The sequence below is a fragment of the Vipera berus genome (assembly GCF_964194415.1).
Source record: "Vipera berus genome assembly, chromosome: W".
Taxonomy (NCBI): domain Eukaryota; kingdom Metazoa; phylum Chordata; class Lepidosauria; order Squamata; family Viperidae; genus Vipera; species Vipera berus.
In genome coordinates, this window is record NC_138210.1 from 37967659 (window position 1) to 37984939 (window position 17281).

The 17281-nt window shown below is 42.2% G+C and overlaps 1 protein-coding gene across 1 annotated transcript in view; it reads right to left on the reverse strand.

The window, feature by feature from the left end:
• Positions 1-11382: 11382 nt before the first annotated feature.
• Positions 11383-17281, reverse strand: part of LARP4B (La ribonucleoprotein 4B) — a 126080-nt gene continuing 120181 nt past the window's right edge. The window contains exon 13 of the mRNA XM_081342447.1: positions 11383-15103. Coding sequence (XP_081198573.1) covers positions 14861-15103 — 243 coding nt within the window. The 3' untranslated portion in view covers positions 11383-14860. The remainder of the gene's footprint in view (positions 15104-17281) is intronic.

A 17281-nucleotide genomic window follows, 5' to 3' on the forward strand; every position in this document is an offset into this window, starting at 1 on the left:
CCACCTAATGGATTCATAGCTGGCTGACCGGATGTACTCAGCATGTGGTCCTCAATGGAACTGCATCTACATGGAGGGAAGTGTGTAGTGGGGTGCCCCAAGACTCTGTTCTGGGCCCAGTGCTCTTCAATATCTTCATCGATTTGGATGAGGGGATAGATGGGGAACTCATCAAATTTGAAAGATGACACCAAGCTGGCAGGAATAGCCAACACTCCAGAAGATAGGCTTAAGATACAGAAGGATCTTGACAGACTTGAACATTGGGTGCTATCTAACAAAATGAAATTCAATGGTGAAAAAAGTAAGGTTCTACATTTAGGCAAGAAAAACCAAATGTACAGGTACAGATTAGGTGAAACCTGGCTCAATAGCAGTAACTGTGAGAAGGGATCTTGAAGTCCTAGTGGACAATCACTTAAATATGAGCCAGCTGCCGAAAAAGCCAACACAGTGCTAGGCTGCATTAACTTTATGATGCCTTGGTAAGGCCACACTTGGAATACTGCATCCAGTTTTGGTCACCACGATGTAAAAAAGATATTGAGACTCTAGAAAGAGTACAGAGAAGAGCAACAAAGATGATTAGGGGACTGGAGGCTAAAACATACAGTATAAAGAACGGTTGCTGGAATTCGGTATGTTTGGTTTAATGAGTAGGGGTGACATGATAGCAGTGTTCCAATATTAAGCTATTCTCCAAAGAACCTGAAGTCAGGACAAGAAGCAATGGATGGAAACTAATCAAAGAGAGAAGCAACCTAGAGCTAAGGAGAAATTTCCTGACAGTTAGAACAATCAGTGGAACAACTTGCCTCCAGAAGTTGTGAATGCTCCAACACTGGAAGTTTTTAAGAAGAGACTTTGTCTGAAATGGTATACAGTATGGTTTCCTGCCTAAGCAGGGGGTTGGACTAGAAGACCTCCAAGGTCCCTTCCAACTCTATTATTATTATTATTTTTTATTATTATTATTATTATTATTATTATTATTATTATTATTATTATTATTATTATTATTATTATTATTATTATTCGCACAGTTAGCCAGATGTTCAGACTGGATTTGACATTTTTGTCTACCTATCAAGTCCTTACCAAGGACCTGGGTTAGGCAGATGTGGATGTTTGAATTGATGGTATTACAGATATCGTCGCAGGATGGAAGTAGTTCCTAGTAAGGCCGCCTTTTGCAATTGACTAATGATGAATTTGTCAATGCCAATGGTGTTCAAGTGGTGCACCAGTTGTTTTGGGATTGCACCCAAGGCACCTATTACTATTCATACCACCCTTGCTTGCCTTTGCCACAGTCTTTCTATTTCTATTTGTAGGTCTTTGTATTTTGTTATCTTCTCCAGTTCTTTCTTGTCTATTCTGCTATCTCCAGGCACTGCCACGTCCACTATTCAGACTTTTTTGTCTTTCTTATTCACAATTGTTAAGTCTGGGGTGTTATGTGGCAGGTGCTTGTCTGTTTGAATACCCAGAGCAATTTAACATTTTCATTTTCTACGACTTTCTCTATTTTATGGTCCTACCAGTTCTTGCTTGCAGCCAAATGATATTTCTTGCAGATCTTCCAATGAACTATTGTTGCTACTTTGTCATGCCGCTGCTGGTAGTCAGTCTGTGCAATCTTCTTGCAGCAACTTACCAGATGGTCCACTGTTTCTTCAGCTTCTTTGCATAGGCGGCACTTACTGTCTGTTGCTGTCTTCTCAATTTTGACTTTCTATGCATTTGTCCTTAAGGCTTGGTCTTGTGCAGCCAGAATTAGTCCCTCAGTCTCTTTCTTCAACTTTCCTGCTCTTAGCCATTGCCAGGTCTTGTTATTATTTGCTTTCCCAGCTATTTTTTTTAATGTACTGGCCATGTACTGTATATACGGACTGTGTTCAGCAGCGATTCTATTTTAGATGATGTTTTTCCATACAGCTTCAGATCAACCATGTAAAGGAGGTGGGATAGTCTGGCAGATCTTTTTGATGTTTGATAGCCATTTCCTGAGTTATTCAGTATTGTTGACAGAGGAAACAGACAGTGCAATAACAAATAGTACTGTAGTGGTGATAATGAATCTCCTTGAAATATTCCTCTCTTGATATTAACCTCTCCCAGTCTTTCACCATTGACCTGCAACTGTCTCTTCCATTGTGCCATCGATCTTTGCAGAAATTTTCTGATGTTTCTAGGCACTTGATTGTCCAGTCATGTAGCAGAGAGTCAAATGCCTTTTTGTAGTCAATCCATGCCACATTCAGGTTGGTCTTTATTTATTATTGGGACTTATTGGTCTTCCTTTTCTTGCAGTTTTCCAAGATCATTTTGTCTATTAGGAGTTGATCTTTTGTTCCTCTGCTATTGGGGCGGTTTCCTTTCTGCTCGGGTGGAAAGAGATTGTTTTCAACTAGATGCTGTTATACTGCATCAGCTACCACACCAGTTAGCAATTCGAAAGTTGTTGGTAAGCAGGTAATTGGCCTGTAGTTGCTTGGTGTTGCCCCTTTTGCTGGATTTTTCATTATTAGGTAGGTTTTCCCAGTTGTTAGCCACTTTTCAATTTCTCCTCCTTGTAGTATATTGTTGAACTGCTTGGCAATGAGTGGGTATATAACAGTTAGATGTTTCAACCAAAACCCATGCAGTTCATCTTCACCTGGTGCTGACCAATTTTTGATCTTCCTTGTGGTTTTTTCTACCATTTTTGTTGTTATTACTAGTTCTTTCATTTCAACTTCTGTTTTATTTGCATCCACCTCTTTTAACCAAGCTGCATCCTTGTTGTGTTTCTTTGGGTTATCCCATATCTGCTTCCAGAACTGCACTGTTTCTTCCTTGTCAGGTACTGACTGATTCATTGCAGTATCTCCATTGATGGATTGGTAGAAACATTTCTGATTGGATTGAAATTGGAGGTTCTGCCTATAATTTGCTTTGTATCTACTGATTTTCCAGGCTATAGCTGTTATTTGCTGCTTTATTATTTCCAGTGCTTCCTTGATCTTCCTTGTTTCTAAGTGGTATTTCTTGATTAGGTATTCTTTGGTCTTCTTGTTCTTCAGCTTCTTTTCTTTCATCTGTTCTAGCTTGCTTGCATGTAATCTTAACTTGCTGATCTTATTTTCTAGTCTAACCTTCCATTTTTCTGGTGCACTGTTTGTTTGTTTTTCTTCTTTGTTGATTTTGCATCCCAGGTATTCAGTTATAACTGCAGCTGTGCTGTACATTAGTTGGTTTGTTTCTTGCAGTGAATTGGTGCTTATACTTGATATTGCAGTATTTGCATCTTTTAATGCTTGTGCTAGCTGTTTCTTTGGAACAAGCTTCAATGCAGGCAGCCTTATTCTGTTGTTTTTGTGCTGTTCTAGATGCTCAGATATTCTTTGTTTCAATTCTTTTATTTCTTTAGTTAGAGGACTTTGTTCTTCCTGAGGAAGAGGTGCCTGGTTTCCAAATGAGAACACTTGTATATCTCTGCTGGATTCCTTCACTGCCAACTCCCCCTGGCTTGCCTCTACATTCTGCATTACTTCTGGCAAGGCTTTGATTTCTTTGCCCTGGGTAAACCTTTGCAGTTCATCCAATTCTGTTTCTGTGAATACTTTATTTCATATTATAAATTGGTGTTTATCTGCTAGGCTCTGTTCTGTTATTGTTGTTGTTGTTGTTGTTATTATTAGGGGTCTGGGGAAATTTTCTCCTAGGGATTTATATCCTCTGGTGCCTCTGGTGCCAAATGGCTGTCCTTGCCCCCGTCCTAGACCATAACCAAGACCCCTTATTGGTTTCCTGATTACTCATCTCATCCTCTTTGCTGGCCTGTTTGCACCAACTGAGCCATCATTTTTATCTTACGTTTATCTCTCTCTTCTTTCTTTGCATATACTTTCTGAGCCTCTCTTAATAAATCTTCTATTGTTTTAGTTTCCAATGTGTGTAATTTCTGCAATTTTACCCTAATATCTTCCTATGCTTTCCTTACAAATTGATATTTCAAAATCATTTGATGTCCTGGATTATCAGGATCCAAACACTTTTGAAGTTGGCCTTTCAGTCTCTCTAGCCCAGGGGTCTTCAAACTTAGCCCTTTTATGACTTGTGGACTTCAACTTCCAGAATTCCTCAGCCAGCGTGCCTGGCTGAAGAATTCTGGGAGTTGAAGTCCACAAGTCATAAAAGGGCCAAGTTTGAAGACGCCTGCTCTAGCCATTCAGTCATGCTTCCTCCTTTCCTTGTTCTAATGACAGTGCCTTCTGAATGTTAAGACTCTGAGACACTGCATTTTTAATACCTTCTATTAAATGTCCCCCATAATCAGCCATAGCTTTCCTCTCTGCACTCCTGTTACCATCCCACTTTGCATCTGCATCAGGGATCTCAGCCTGTTCCTTTTTTTGTGAAAACGTTTTCTTACCCTGTTCCCTAGCTGCTCACCTAATCATCCCATTCTCCTCTGGTATAAACAATATGTTAAAAAAAGGTTGCATTTCTCCCCATGAATATTCCATTGGTCCTAAAAACATTTCTACCTGTTTTCCTACTTCAATTGGATCTTCTATTAGTTTGGGCAATTCTTTCCTAAATTGCCTGATTTCAAAAGCTGTTGGGGGGGATTTTTTTGTGTGGAGAGGGGTAATGATCAAAAGGTTTTCCCTCTCATCACCCTCCAAATGATAGGAACCTAAAAAAATACATAGCTTTCTATGAGTTTCTATAGATTAACTATCAACTTAACTCTCTCACACAAAATAACATATCAGAGTTCTCACCTTTCATCCTGGCCAGGCATAAAACTTCACACGGCTCCTTCGTCTCTCTCTCTATTTCATCTGATCATTCCCATTCTTTTAAATACCTTCTATTATCCATGGAGCTGGTAAGTAAAGGTAAAGGTTCCCCCGCACATGCGTGCTAGTGGTTTCTGACTCTACGGGCCGGTGCTCATCTCCGTTTCAAAGCCGAAGAGCCAGCGCTTGTCCGAGGACGTCTCCGTGGTCATGTGGCCGGCATGACTAGACGCCAAAGGCGCACGGAATGCTGTTACCTTCCCACCATAGTGGTTCCTATTTTTCTACTTGCATTTTTACATGCTTTCGAACTGCTAGGTTGGCAGAAGCTGGGACGAGTAACAGGCGCTCACTCTGCTACGCGGCACTCGGGATTCGACCCGCCAAACTGCCGACCTTCCGATCGACAAGTTCAGCATCCTAACCCACTGAGCCACCGCGTCCCTTCTATGGAGCTGGTAGACATGTTTTAAAAACAGCTTCACCAGTCTCTGAGTGGAGGGAAGACCAGAGCAGGCTATAAAGTGAGCCTATTTTGTGAAAATGTCAATGACAATCCAAATTACAGTATTTCTGCTATTTTCAGGTAGTTCAATAATGAAATCCATTACAATTTCCTCCCAGGGCTGGCATCTTTCTGCTACCTGCTGTAACAACCCAGGGGGTTTTCCCGGTCTTTTTTTCATGGCAACACAAATCACACACCTTTTAACATAGCTTTTGATGTCCTTTTTCATCCCGGGCCACCAGAACTGCTGCCTTACTAAGTGTAAAGTTTTTAAAAATCCAAAGTGACTGGCTTGTTTAGCATTGTGGCTTCGTTGAAGGGCTTGAACCCTGAGGGTGCTACGGAGGTACAATTTGAAACCTTTCCATGCTAGTTCATCCCTATAAGTTAACAGTTGTCTGTTGTCTTTGAACTAGGGGTCAGATTTCAGTTCGGTTCTGAGTTTCTGGGTTAAGCCGCTGTCAGGGCTTTTGGGCTTGATGTCTAGTGGTGACTTGAGAGACGTTTTGAGGAGAGGGGATGATAGCATTTACCACCTCCTCCCAATGGCTTTTATACTGTGGCATCCTAGACAAGGCGTCAGCCAGGAAGTTTTTTCCTCCAGGAATATACTTGAGGGAGAAGTTGAAGTGATTGAAATGTGCCCATCGAACTTGCTTGGGGGATAATTTGTGCAAGGTTTTTAGCACCTCAAGGTTCTTATGGTCAGTCCATGCTTCAAAGGGTAACTCACTCCCCTCTAGGAAGTGACACCAGGTTAGCAATGCCCACAGCATAGCAAATGCCTCCTTCTCCCATACAGCCCAACACTTCTCTGTGTCGGTAAGTTTTCTAGAGGTATATGCACATGGTTGCAGTTTTCCATTGTTATTTTTCTGAAGGAGAACTGCATCCACTGCAACATCGTTCAAATCAGCTTGGATGATGAACTGTTCCTTGGGGTTGGTATGTTTGAGGACTGGTTCTCCTGTGAATAACCTTTTGAGTTGTTCAAAGGCTGCATTTTAAAGGTTGACTAGGATGGGGTTTTGCCCCCTCTCTACCTTTTTTCAAGAGTTCAGTAATTGGCAAGGCTATTTTTGCAAAGGAAGGGATGAATTGCTGGTAAAATTTAGCAAACCCCCAAAAACCTCTGTACCTACTTGTGAGTCTGAGGAGGCTGCCATTCCAGAACAGCTTTAACCTTCCCTGGGTCCATCTCCACTCTTTCATTTGAGTTTTGGTATCCTAGGTAGTCAAGGCATGTTTGATGGAACTCACATTTAGACAGTTTGGTGTAAAGGTTTGCTTTTAGTAATTTCTTAAGCACCTCGCGAACCAGTTTGACATGTTCCTCCATTGTTTCTGTGAAGATAAGGGTGTTGTCAAGATAAACTAGGACCCCCTTGTATAGGTGGTCATGTAACACCTCATTTATCAGCTGCATGAACACAGCAGGAGTCCCCTGGAGACCTTGATCTGGAAACTTCCCAGTGGGCAATTAAAGGGTGTTTTCCATTCATCCCCCTCCTTAATTCTTACTCAGTAGTAAGCTTCTCACAGATCTAGTTTAGTGAAGTTCTTCCCCTTAGCTAGATAAGCTAACATGTCCTCCATCAGGGGAAGGGGGTACATATTCTCCACGCTAACAGCGTTTAAGCCTTTGAAATCCATGCACAATCTCAGAATCCCATCTTTTTTTTCTTTGAACAACACAGGGGCAGCTATGCATGATTTTGCTGGATGAAACCCCTGGCCAGATTTTTGTCAATGTATTATCTTAGTTCGTTTATCTCTCTGAGGGTCATGGAGTACAGTTTTGGCTTGGGGAGTTTAACTCCTGGCAAGATCTCTACTGCACAGTCAGTAGCTCAGTGAGGGGCTAGGAACAGTCATTTGGCTCGGATTCCTAACTTAAGTACAGTTTGGAGGTTGATCAGGCATCTGGTCCAGCCAGAATCTACTAGGACTTCTAATTCCATTTGGGCCCCTGTTTTAGGTACTATACGTTTAGCAGAGATGGCGAAAGGAGGGATGGCTCAACTTACCATCGGATTGCTCTCGCCTTTATCATCACTGTCATACGGGGCTGGTAGTGGTTGGCGTTCAACTGGAGTTCTCTCTCACACCCTCGGGGAGGAGACCTCAACAGGTTGGCTTTGATGTGCCCACCTCAATTTCTCTCAGCCTCTCTATTGCGTTTTTTGTGGTTTTAATGTGGTGGGTGGGGTGCTCTTCCCCTGGGGAGCCAATGCTAGGCATTCAGCAGCCTGATGTCCTTACTGGCCACACCTGAAGGACTTGATAGGTGAGGCAGTAGGAGCTTTGGGAGCACTGGTCACTGAAGCCACTGCTGGGCATTGTCCAAACTGGTGTCTCTCCTGGCTTCACCTGGGCTTTGATTCAAGGGTGCTGGGCTTCTTGTAGCACTTAAGTTCAATGTCTGAGGTCACTGCCCTCTGGTACCACTCACAGATTTGTTCAGGAATCCCCTGGTAGGTGCAGGCCTGATAAATGTTGCAGTCTTTAAAGCAGTGGATGAGCAATCGCTCAGGCCACTGCCTTATTCTGCTTGTGACCCTTTGGAACTGTTCTGTTCCAGCCTACAACCGGCCCTGTTTGTGTGTCAGGGACAACCCCTTTTTCCTTTTAACAATCAATAGGCTGGAAAAAAACCAACCCAAATTTATTCACAGTTCCAAATAATAAAGTCTTTCAAACAAAAAAGCAGCAGAATATTTTCTTCAACCAAAAATACATGATTCAAAACATCCAACAAGAGTCAAACAAGAGTCAAACAGATTAGCAAGAACAGAGCAGGATTCTCTTTGAATTTAATTTAATTTAATTTAATTTAATAATATTTGTATACCTCCCTTCTCCCTGAGGACTCAGGGCGGTTCACAGGGCAAAAGTCAAATACAAAGTACAAACATTAAAAAGAGATTAAATAATTGCCCAAGTTAAAACAATTAATACAATAATAAAACCCCAAAAATAAAATTAAGAGTACAAAAAAATAAAAACCCCACCAATCCCCATCAGGCTAGGCCGGCTTGTACAAACAAAAACGTCTTGAGATCGCGACGAAAGGAGCGAAGATCGGGCGCCATCCGGAGCTCTACCGGCAACTGATTCCACAGCTCCGGAGCGCCCACAGAGAAGGATCTCCCCCTGGGCGCCACCAATCGACATTCTCTGATCGGTGGCACCCTGAGGAGGCCCTCTCTGTGGGAACGCACAGGGCGCAGGGAGCTTGATGCCGGCAGCAGATGTTCCCTAAGGTACTCCGGCCCCATGCCATGAAGGGCTTTGAACACCATTACCAGTACCTTGAATCTCACCCGGAAGGCAACTGGCAACCAATGCAGCTCACGGAGCAAAGGTGTAACGTGGGAGTATCGGGAGACTCCCAACACAACTCTCGCGGCTGCATTCTGTACCAGTTGGAGCTTCCGGGTGGTCCTCAAGGGCAGCCCCATGTAGAGAGCGTTGCAGTAGTCCAGACGAGAGGCCACGAGCGCATGAGTGACCGTGCATAAATCATCCCGGCTAAGATAGGGCCGCAACTGGCGCACCAGGCGAACCTGGGCGAAAGCCCCCCTAGTCACAGCTCCTATATGGTCTTCCAAGGTGAGCCGTGAATCTAGGAGGACTCCCAAGTTGCGAGCCCTATCTACGGGGGGTAATAGTTCACCCCCCATAGCAAGAGGTGGAATGTCCGAATAGACCCGGGATGAAGATATGCAAAGCCACTCAGTCTTGTCGGGGTTGAGTTGAAGTCTGTTCCTCCCCATCTGTCTCCAAACAGTTGCCTTCAGCAACCAGCACCGCCCACACCTTCCCCTTTTATTATCAGTCCCAAGGCGTGGCTTCTCAATGCCTTCTCCTCTTTTCACTGAGTTGTCTCATTGATTTTCTCTGGTCTGCTCTGCTGGATTGCCTTCTGCTTCTAGTGTCTTTGAACAGATTCAGCTGTGATTCCTCTGAGCCTCATGAGGAACATGATTGGAGGGGCCAGGCTGAGAGTCCTGCAGTGCATCAGAGCCTCCCTCTGACACCGAAGGCTCTCCAAACCCCTCCTCGTCCTCCTCCCCAGATTCCTCGGACTCAGCTGCTGGGAGCACAGGCTGACACTGAATCACAAAAGGAACTCTCATACAAATTCCTTAGCCGGTCGGCCTCTGCTTTAGGTCATGTATTTCCACTTTGGCTTGCAGGGCTTAGGATTCATCCTCAAACCTAGCTCTCAGCTCCTCCAGGAAAAGGTCTATGTTTCCAAGTTCCAGTGCACCCTCATCGTGAACACAGGTCACCCACTCTACAGCTTCCCCCTCTAGATTTGCTGCCACTGCATTCACTATCACTCTCTCATCAGGATAGGCAGGAGCATAGCAATCCAGGTGGGCCCACAGCTGGTTCATAAAGAACGTCAGCCTATCTGTGTCCCCATCAAATGAGGCTATGATCAGCGGTGGGTCTGCAGGGGGTGGAGGTGCCCAGTGCGCAGGGCGCCAGCCAAGCCTCTGGTACTGAGGCCATGGTTGAGGTTGATCTCACCTCTGGAACCTTCTCAGTTACCCTGCTGTACTTCCAGCTCGCTGTTGGCTCCGCCCCTCAAAATCGCTCAGATACCTTCCAAAGATCTTTTGCTCAGAAGGTGGGGGAAGAGAACAATTCCACAAGCAGTGTCTTTTTTAACCCAGCCATTTGTGCAGCCTAGCAAAGCAACGAAGCAGCTGACCAGCATTCCCTCCCTGTGCCAGCAGAACTAGCTCAGATTTAAAAATGCAGAGGTGTGCCAAGCAGAGGGGAAAGAACTCCCTTTACTAGTGAAATTAGCCTTTGCAAAGCATAGGTCAGTGATGGCGAACCTTTTAGAGACCGAGTGCCCCAAAACCGCCCCCCCCGCAGGGCTACCCACCGCCTCCATGGCCTGCCGCAGATCGCCCAGGCGGCCCAGCAGCACCATGGTGGCCACACCCTCCACCCGCACCCTGCATTATCTCCGCGCTACGGGGTCTGAGGGCGGAGTCTTGTCCCCGCTGCCTGGCTACCATGTCCTTGGCTGCACTGCTCCACATGGGCTGCGCCCGGGGGTGACTCTCCTCTGGGGTGGCTGCTGGTGAGGAGGGGGCTGCAGGGGGAGGTGGGGCTGGGGTGACGGCGCGCGTACCCACAGAGAGGGCTCTGAGTGCTGCCTCTGGCACATGTGCCATAGGTTCGCCACAACTGGCATAAGTCTTCCAGTTCATTCCTGGCAGAGTCTAAAGACTGGGATGGCAAGGGAAGTGTTGGGCATTAGAGAATATTTGTAATGTTGACTATATTTGGATGTTCTTGTTAATTTATTGGTATTTAATATGTTAATAATGATTTAATGTTATAGTCAACCAATGGATTTAAGTAACTGCTGTTTTATTTAGATACAGGTAGTCCTTATCACCATAATTGAGCCAGCAATTTTGGTTGTAAGTCATGACGGTCATAAAGCAAGTCATCATGTGACCACTCCTGAATTTACAACCTTTTATGCAAGTCTTTAAGTGAACCTATTATTTGCTTTGGGGCATTTTTTGCCAGAAACAGGAAATAAACACCAGTTTCTGGAAAAACTATAAATCATAGTCACTTGACCACAGAATGCTGCAAACAGCCATAAATACAGGCCTGTTGCCGAATGACCAAAATGCAGTCACGTGACCATGGGGAGGCATACAACAGAGCTTCAAATCAAGGACATAAGTTCCTTTTAGGGAGTCCATCATAACTATGGATGGTTGCTAAGCGACCAGTCATAGGTCAAGGACTACCTGTATTGCTAAGTTTGTGTTCAATTAAAATGCATGTAGACTTTCTACAGTATATCCACTGTATGTTGTCACAAGAAGCCCAATATTATCAAAAAACAAACTGCTGGATAAATGGGCACATTTGAGCAGTCTCAGAGTACTATGACTCCATTAAGTCCCCAAAACAGAGCAAAGGAACTTCTGGTATTGGTTTTTGTTGCAACAAGCCTAGATATAAGTCAGTGCAAAGACAAAAGAAGTAAAAAAAGACTTTTGTAAGAAGTTGAATTTAAAAAAGAGAAATTCAATAGTGCCAAGTCTTTATTTTTCATAACCTACATTTTTAGAAGTACATTTTATGACACAAAAAGAAAATTATCAAATAAAGTACATGTAGGCTTGATTCCAGTCTTAAATGGAAGTACTGAAAAACTCCATCAGGAAAAAAATGGCCTCCCTATGACATCTTTGCTTTAATGACTTGGCAGCCATCAGCTTGTAGTAACTTTGTCTGCTGCTAACAGTCTGATTTAGGCCTATAACCCCTAATCACTGTAGCAGTTGAAAGGGATAGAGAGATGAGTGGGAACCTTGGTTGGTCAGTGGCCCTGACAATGCACTGCATCCCAGGAATGACATATCTTTGAAAATGGGTTCAAATTCCAGAGAGGCAGAAAAAAGTAGAAACAAAAAGAGTGAGTGTTACAGTTTATTGGTTTCTCTGACTAGATGCAAAATTGGAGCAGGCATAGTAGTGGTAGATAGGAAGCCCTAATGCAAAAATACTGTATATGTTAAATATGCTGAAACAAAATTAATATTTGAAAGCATCCTTTGAATAAACAGACTCAGAAGACCCTATATAATTCTACGAGGAGCACCAAAGTAGTCCTACCCCTTCCTGTCCACCATTTCCAATGGGTTTACCCTCTATTAATCTGCAACTCAATAATTTAGGAAACTGAACAGCTAAACAAAAATAGCCTGTGTCGTTGAATAGTCCTGAACTGTTTGAATGTGAAAATGTTAAAAATTACAGGTTATTTGGCATAACACTTTTTTATAATTAAAGCTATCACAGTAAAGTTTCAAACTTTTGTCACAGACTCTTATTTGAGTGAGAATTAGTGTATCAGCCTAGTATAAAGAGCAGCAGCAAATGCATTAAAACAATACAGCCTACCTACTGACCTGCAAGTTAGCTAGCACCATTTAGCTCTATACTTGTGGCCACTTTCTTCTTTGTTTGCAGCTGTTTTATTCATGCTCTCAGCAGGCAAACAAAGATAACTCATAGCTGACCTAAATCATACCTCCTGTCTCACTGCTCCTTTCACTGCTCATTGGGGAAAGGACCAATGTTAAAACCCATTAAATGGTAAGTAAGATGATTTTTTTACTCTCTCCTTGTGTGTCTTCTCAAGAAATAACAAACAAGACTCAACTTGCCAATTTAAACACTGCAGTGCAAGGAGCAAGCTGGTTTGTTTCTTTTTCTTTAGATAAGGGATAATTATAAATAGCAGCAACTTATGTTAGGAGATCAACTGCCCTAGTGTTTTTGTTTGTTTTTAAGTAGCTATGTGGAAATTTAAGTCCAGCTTTACTAACATGTTGCCCTAAGAGAGGTTGAGTGTACTTGGGGTGGGATCTTCTGGTGGCAATGTTGTTTCTTTCTAATACACTAAAATAATACTACTAATTTCAGTTCCTAAGAATTGAAATTTACACTGCACCCCTATGTTCCACATGAATGAAATGCAAAACTTCCAGAAAGTGTTTAAAATGTCAGGACTTTTAAAGACAGACTTCTTTCCATTCTCCTTTGCAGTGAAGAGGTAGACTCAACTCAGCATATCAGCGTAAAGAAAAAGATACAATGGAAAAACAAAGTAATATTCAAACCACAACACTTAATTTATCTACATCCAGTTCAACAGCAACATTGATAATATATCAATTTTTATCAAGTTTTAATGGTACCTTTTTATGTTGATTATTTACACCTGTACAAGCAAAAGCACACACTTCCAAGTGCACATTTTAATACAGTATTGACTATTTCCATTTACAGATATTTCAACATTTTGAAAAAGATCAACTGCTTCAGTTCTTTTAAGGTATATTACAAAAACTGCCACTACAATCTTTACTACAGTATGTTTACCCAGTAAGACCAGTGACAATACATATATACTGTAACTGAGTAATTCGGTATATACCACCCTGTACTAACCCTTAAGAGGGTCAGACCTCAGTAATTCTAAGTTGTCTTATACAAAAGTTAAGGCAAAGTCATTTTCAAGTTTAAATAAAATGCAAGTTTTTAAAGATTGGATGGAAATAATTCTTTAAAAAAACACATATGTTTAAATAAACCTTTCTCTCTCTGTGTGTATGTGAGATAAACTGTACTTAGCAGGAACACCTTTTGATCTGAACCATCTGCTGCTTAAACACTCAAAGGAAAAACTTTAGGTATTTAAAAGAAAAATAATTTCTCAGCATCTTTATTAGTAACTTGTTAATTTAAGTGCAGCCTTGTTCTTCAGAAAGCATGTCACTTCTAAAGTAAGTGTGACAAATTTCACCCCAGGCAGGACACAGGGCAATCTCTTCCTTCCACATACATGCGCACACAAAAAACCACCATCAATTCATGGACTAAAAAAAATTAAGTCCATATGCCAATGTTGGTAGTTACAGAAGGTGTTAGCACTCAGATTAAGGTATGAACTCTTTCAAAGAGCATTTGGAGCCAGTTTTAAAAACTTATAAAGAGCATAGGAGTTAAGCCAGTAAAGGGTTCAAAATTAGCTTACTCAGTTGAGGAAAGGAAAAAAAATTGATTTTTTGTCACAAGAGTGCTATTGTGCTATCTTGTGAAAAACAGCTATTAGCTTGCATGTGCCATAGACAAGGGCATATTTACTTAATTTAATTCATAATGTGCTTTTTTCTTTTCCTGAAATTCAAGGTATTTTAGTTTGGATTGAGAAATTGGTTAGTTGCTTGCAGTCTATCAACACAAATAGTTCAGAGAACACTACTCACAGATGATCTTTATGAAGTTCTCCTTTGGTCAAGAACAAAAATGGTTGGAATTTAAAATATTAGAATCAGTTTTATGTTTTAAACTTTTTAAAAGTATAGCCTATTTGCTGATGTGCTATAGCAGGTGGAATTTAAAAGGAAAAAGTAAAACTCATCTTACCTGTTTTATAAAACATCTGTTCTGCTTTACACCCTATGCATTAGCTGCTATTGTTAGTCTTCAGGATTTTGTTTTGAAGATTCGTACTTACAGCCCAGTTATTTAAAAACTACAGCAGCACTAGTAAGCACTTGCTGCCTAGTAGGTTAGGAAAAAACTCATTAGAGCCAGCTTGTAATCACACAGCCACACAGAGGTTTAATAAAATTGGATTTTAGATAAATGCATCTTCTGCCTAAGGGGAAAAAATAAGATTTTAAGCATCAACTTAAGTTCAGCACCAACCAAACGTAAGTTTTAGATTAATTAAACCCTGACAGAGTTGACTGTTTGCTCAAGGGGAATTTGATGGGGATGCAAGAAAGAGGAGGAAAAATCTATTTTATAAAGAAACAAAAAGAAACAACAAACAATGAAAAATATCTAGCAAGCATTTCATATACTTCATGCCCCCTGTAAGCTTTTAACCAGCAACTCCTTTGTATTCTGAGTGGCAACATGTGGTAACTTCATAGTGAAAACTTCTTGAAATTCATCCTAAGTACTAGTTTCATTGAGGAGATTTGGGAGGGGCATTCTATTGTTTAGTTAGACATTTCCCAATGGCTGGAGAAAGAGGTGACCTCCATCCTGATGGTCTCTGTTCGTCTTTAGACTTCACAGGAGGCAATTCTTTGCTTCTTTCTAGTGTTTCTGTGGTCTTCTTTTCCTCTTTCCCACAACCAACAGTGTTTGGCTTCTGTTCTTTTGGGGACTGTAATGGAGGTGGATCCTTACTAATCCTCTGGCAGATTTCTGCATAACTAGGTTTCCGCCACTCCTGCATTATTAAAAACAAAAAATAAAACTGAACAGTTTTGTTACCATGAGTATTAGCCTGCATAAAATATGAAGGCCATGCTTAGGTTTGTAATTCTCCATGAAGATTTACTCCTTAAGCAATGTTGTTGTTCTGTATAATTGAAATGTAAAGATGAATAGAGTAAGACATTCAATTGTGCACTGGAATCTTGAACCGCTGATGGGCATCACAGCATAATATTTTCAGAGTGATAAAAATCGCACTGCAGTTTCAGTCTCTGTGGAAGTTATTTGGGAAAATAATGTAAGGCATACAGGTAATCCTCAACTTATTACAATTGGGACTGAAATTTCCATCACTAAGTAATGCTGTCATAAAGCGCGACATGACCAATGAAATTCTGTTAACAACAGTAACAGGAGTACCTTCACTAAGTAATGTGGTCACCTGATGTCACATTTTATGACTGAATTGCTTAGTGATAGCACCCCCGGCACTGCTGCTGCTGGTAACTGAATTCCACTAGTTGTTAACCAAGAGCCCACCCCATTCCAAGCCATTTTGGGATTGGTCTCTCCCAGCCATGAGCCTCGGTAACAGACTGCCTCCAGCTCCCCCCGCATTCCTTCTCCCCCATCTTTGCTCTTTTGGTTGCCCTGCACCCTGCCCTGTGGGAAAATAAGCAGCCACATAATCATGCAACTCTGGGGCTACTTGCCATGGTTCAGCTCAGGGGCTTTTTGGTGTGCTGCACCTCTGGGGCTGTAGGAAACTCCTGAGCTGCAGTGTGAGTTCACAGCCACCCCTAGAAGCCTCAGCAGCATGCCACAAAATGGCTTCTTGGTGTGCTGTGGGTCTAGGGCTACAAGAAGACCCTTAGCCACAGCACAGCGCAAAGCCCAGCCCCAGCATAGCCCAGTAGTGCGGCACAAAGCTGCAGCCACCCCAGGAAGCCACAGCTGCCACAGTGAGCTGAAGTACCCCTGTGGTTGAGTGGGCTGCCAAATGCCCAATTTTTGGTCATGCTGCAATGACCATAACTGTGGGGACTTGTCACTATAACTTCAAATGGTTGCTTAACGAATGGACATAAGTCAAGGAATACCTGTATGAGCAAATATCAGGAGGATGGCTGAAACACAGTCACAATGAGATATGAACCTGCATGAACCACAGTTACTATGCCATGGTTGGTAAATAAACCCCAACTGCTTTAATTCAAACAACAGAGTCATAATCCAAGGCTTTCAAATTAAAATGGCTAGATTTGCATAACAAACAATGGCATAACCGGTCATTATGGTTTAGTTCTTGATTCTCGGCAAGTAATAGCTTTGGAAGATAGATATTAACGTATCTGTTTTTGACACAGTGAATTCACTGCCAAAATGCCATTTTGACTATTTTGCTGCTGGTGTTTAATTGTAACTTTTTGATTCAACATGTCATAATTTCAAGGCTTATAAGCCTGCCCTCTGTAAAAAAGCTGGAATTCAGAGGTTAGAGAGATCTTTGAAAAGTATGATGGCCTCTGACGTCTGGTTTGCGTTGCAGCAGGATGGGACACAGGAAGGCAGGGCTCTGCCTTCCGCACCCGATTTCGCCCTGCTAGGGGACCTAAAAAGGGCCTAAAATCGCCCCAAAGAGGTGATGAAGAGGAAGGGTGCCTTGTTGATCATGGAGAGACGGCTGTCTTTCCGTTCGATCCAAGGAAAGCCCTCCAAACCGGCAGGGGAAAGACCAACTACATTCCTGTGGCCAGCCATTGGCTGCTGACAACCGAAGAAGAAAAAAGCACAAATTAATTAATTTATTTATTTATTTATTTTTGGGACTTATATGCTGCCCTATCTCCCAAGGGACTCAGGGCGGCTTACAACAATAAAAACAACAATACAAAAATTAAAAAACGAATTAAATAACAGCCCCAAAATAAATTAACTAGGGAGGGAAAAAGGAACTGGAAGTTGTTTAAGGAATATAAATGGGTGGATTCCCCCCCCCCCCAAATACCCTACCTAAATTGTCTTCCTCATGCCAAGCAATTTTTTACAAAAATAGAAAGAAAATTCCTGGGCAATCTAATTGCCCTGGCTTGGAAAGCTACATGGCAAAGAAAGAAAGCGAGAGTCAGATTTAAAAAACAGAAGATTTGACCTTTTAGAGGGGGCATTATCTGTTTAAATACTTGTTTGA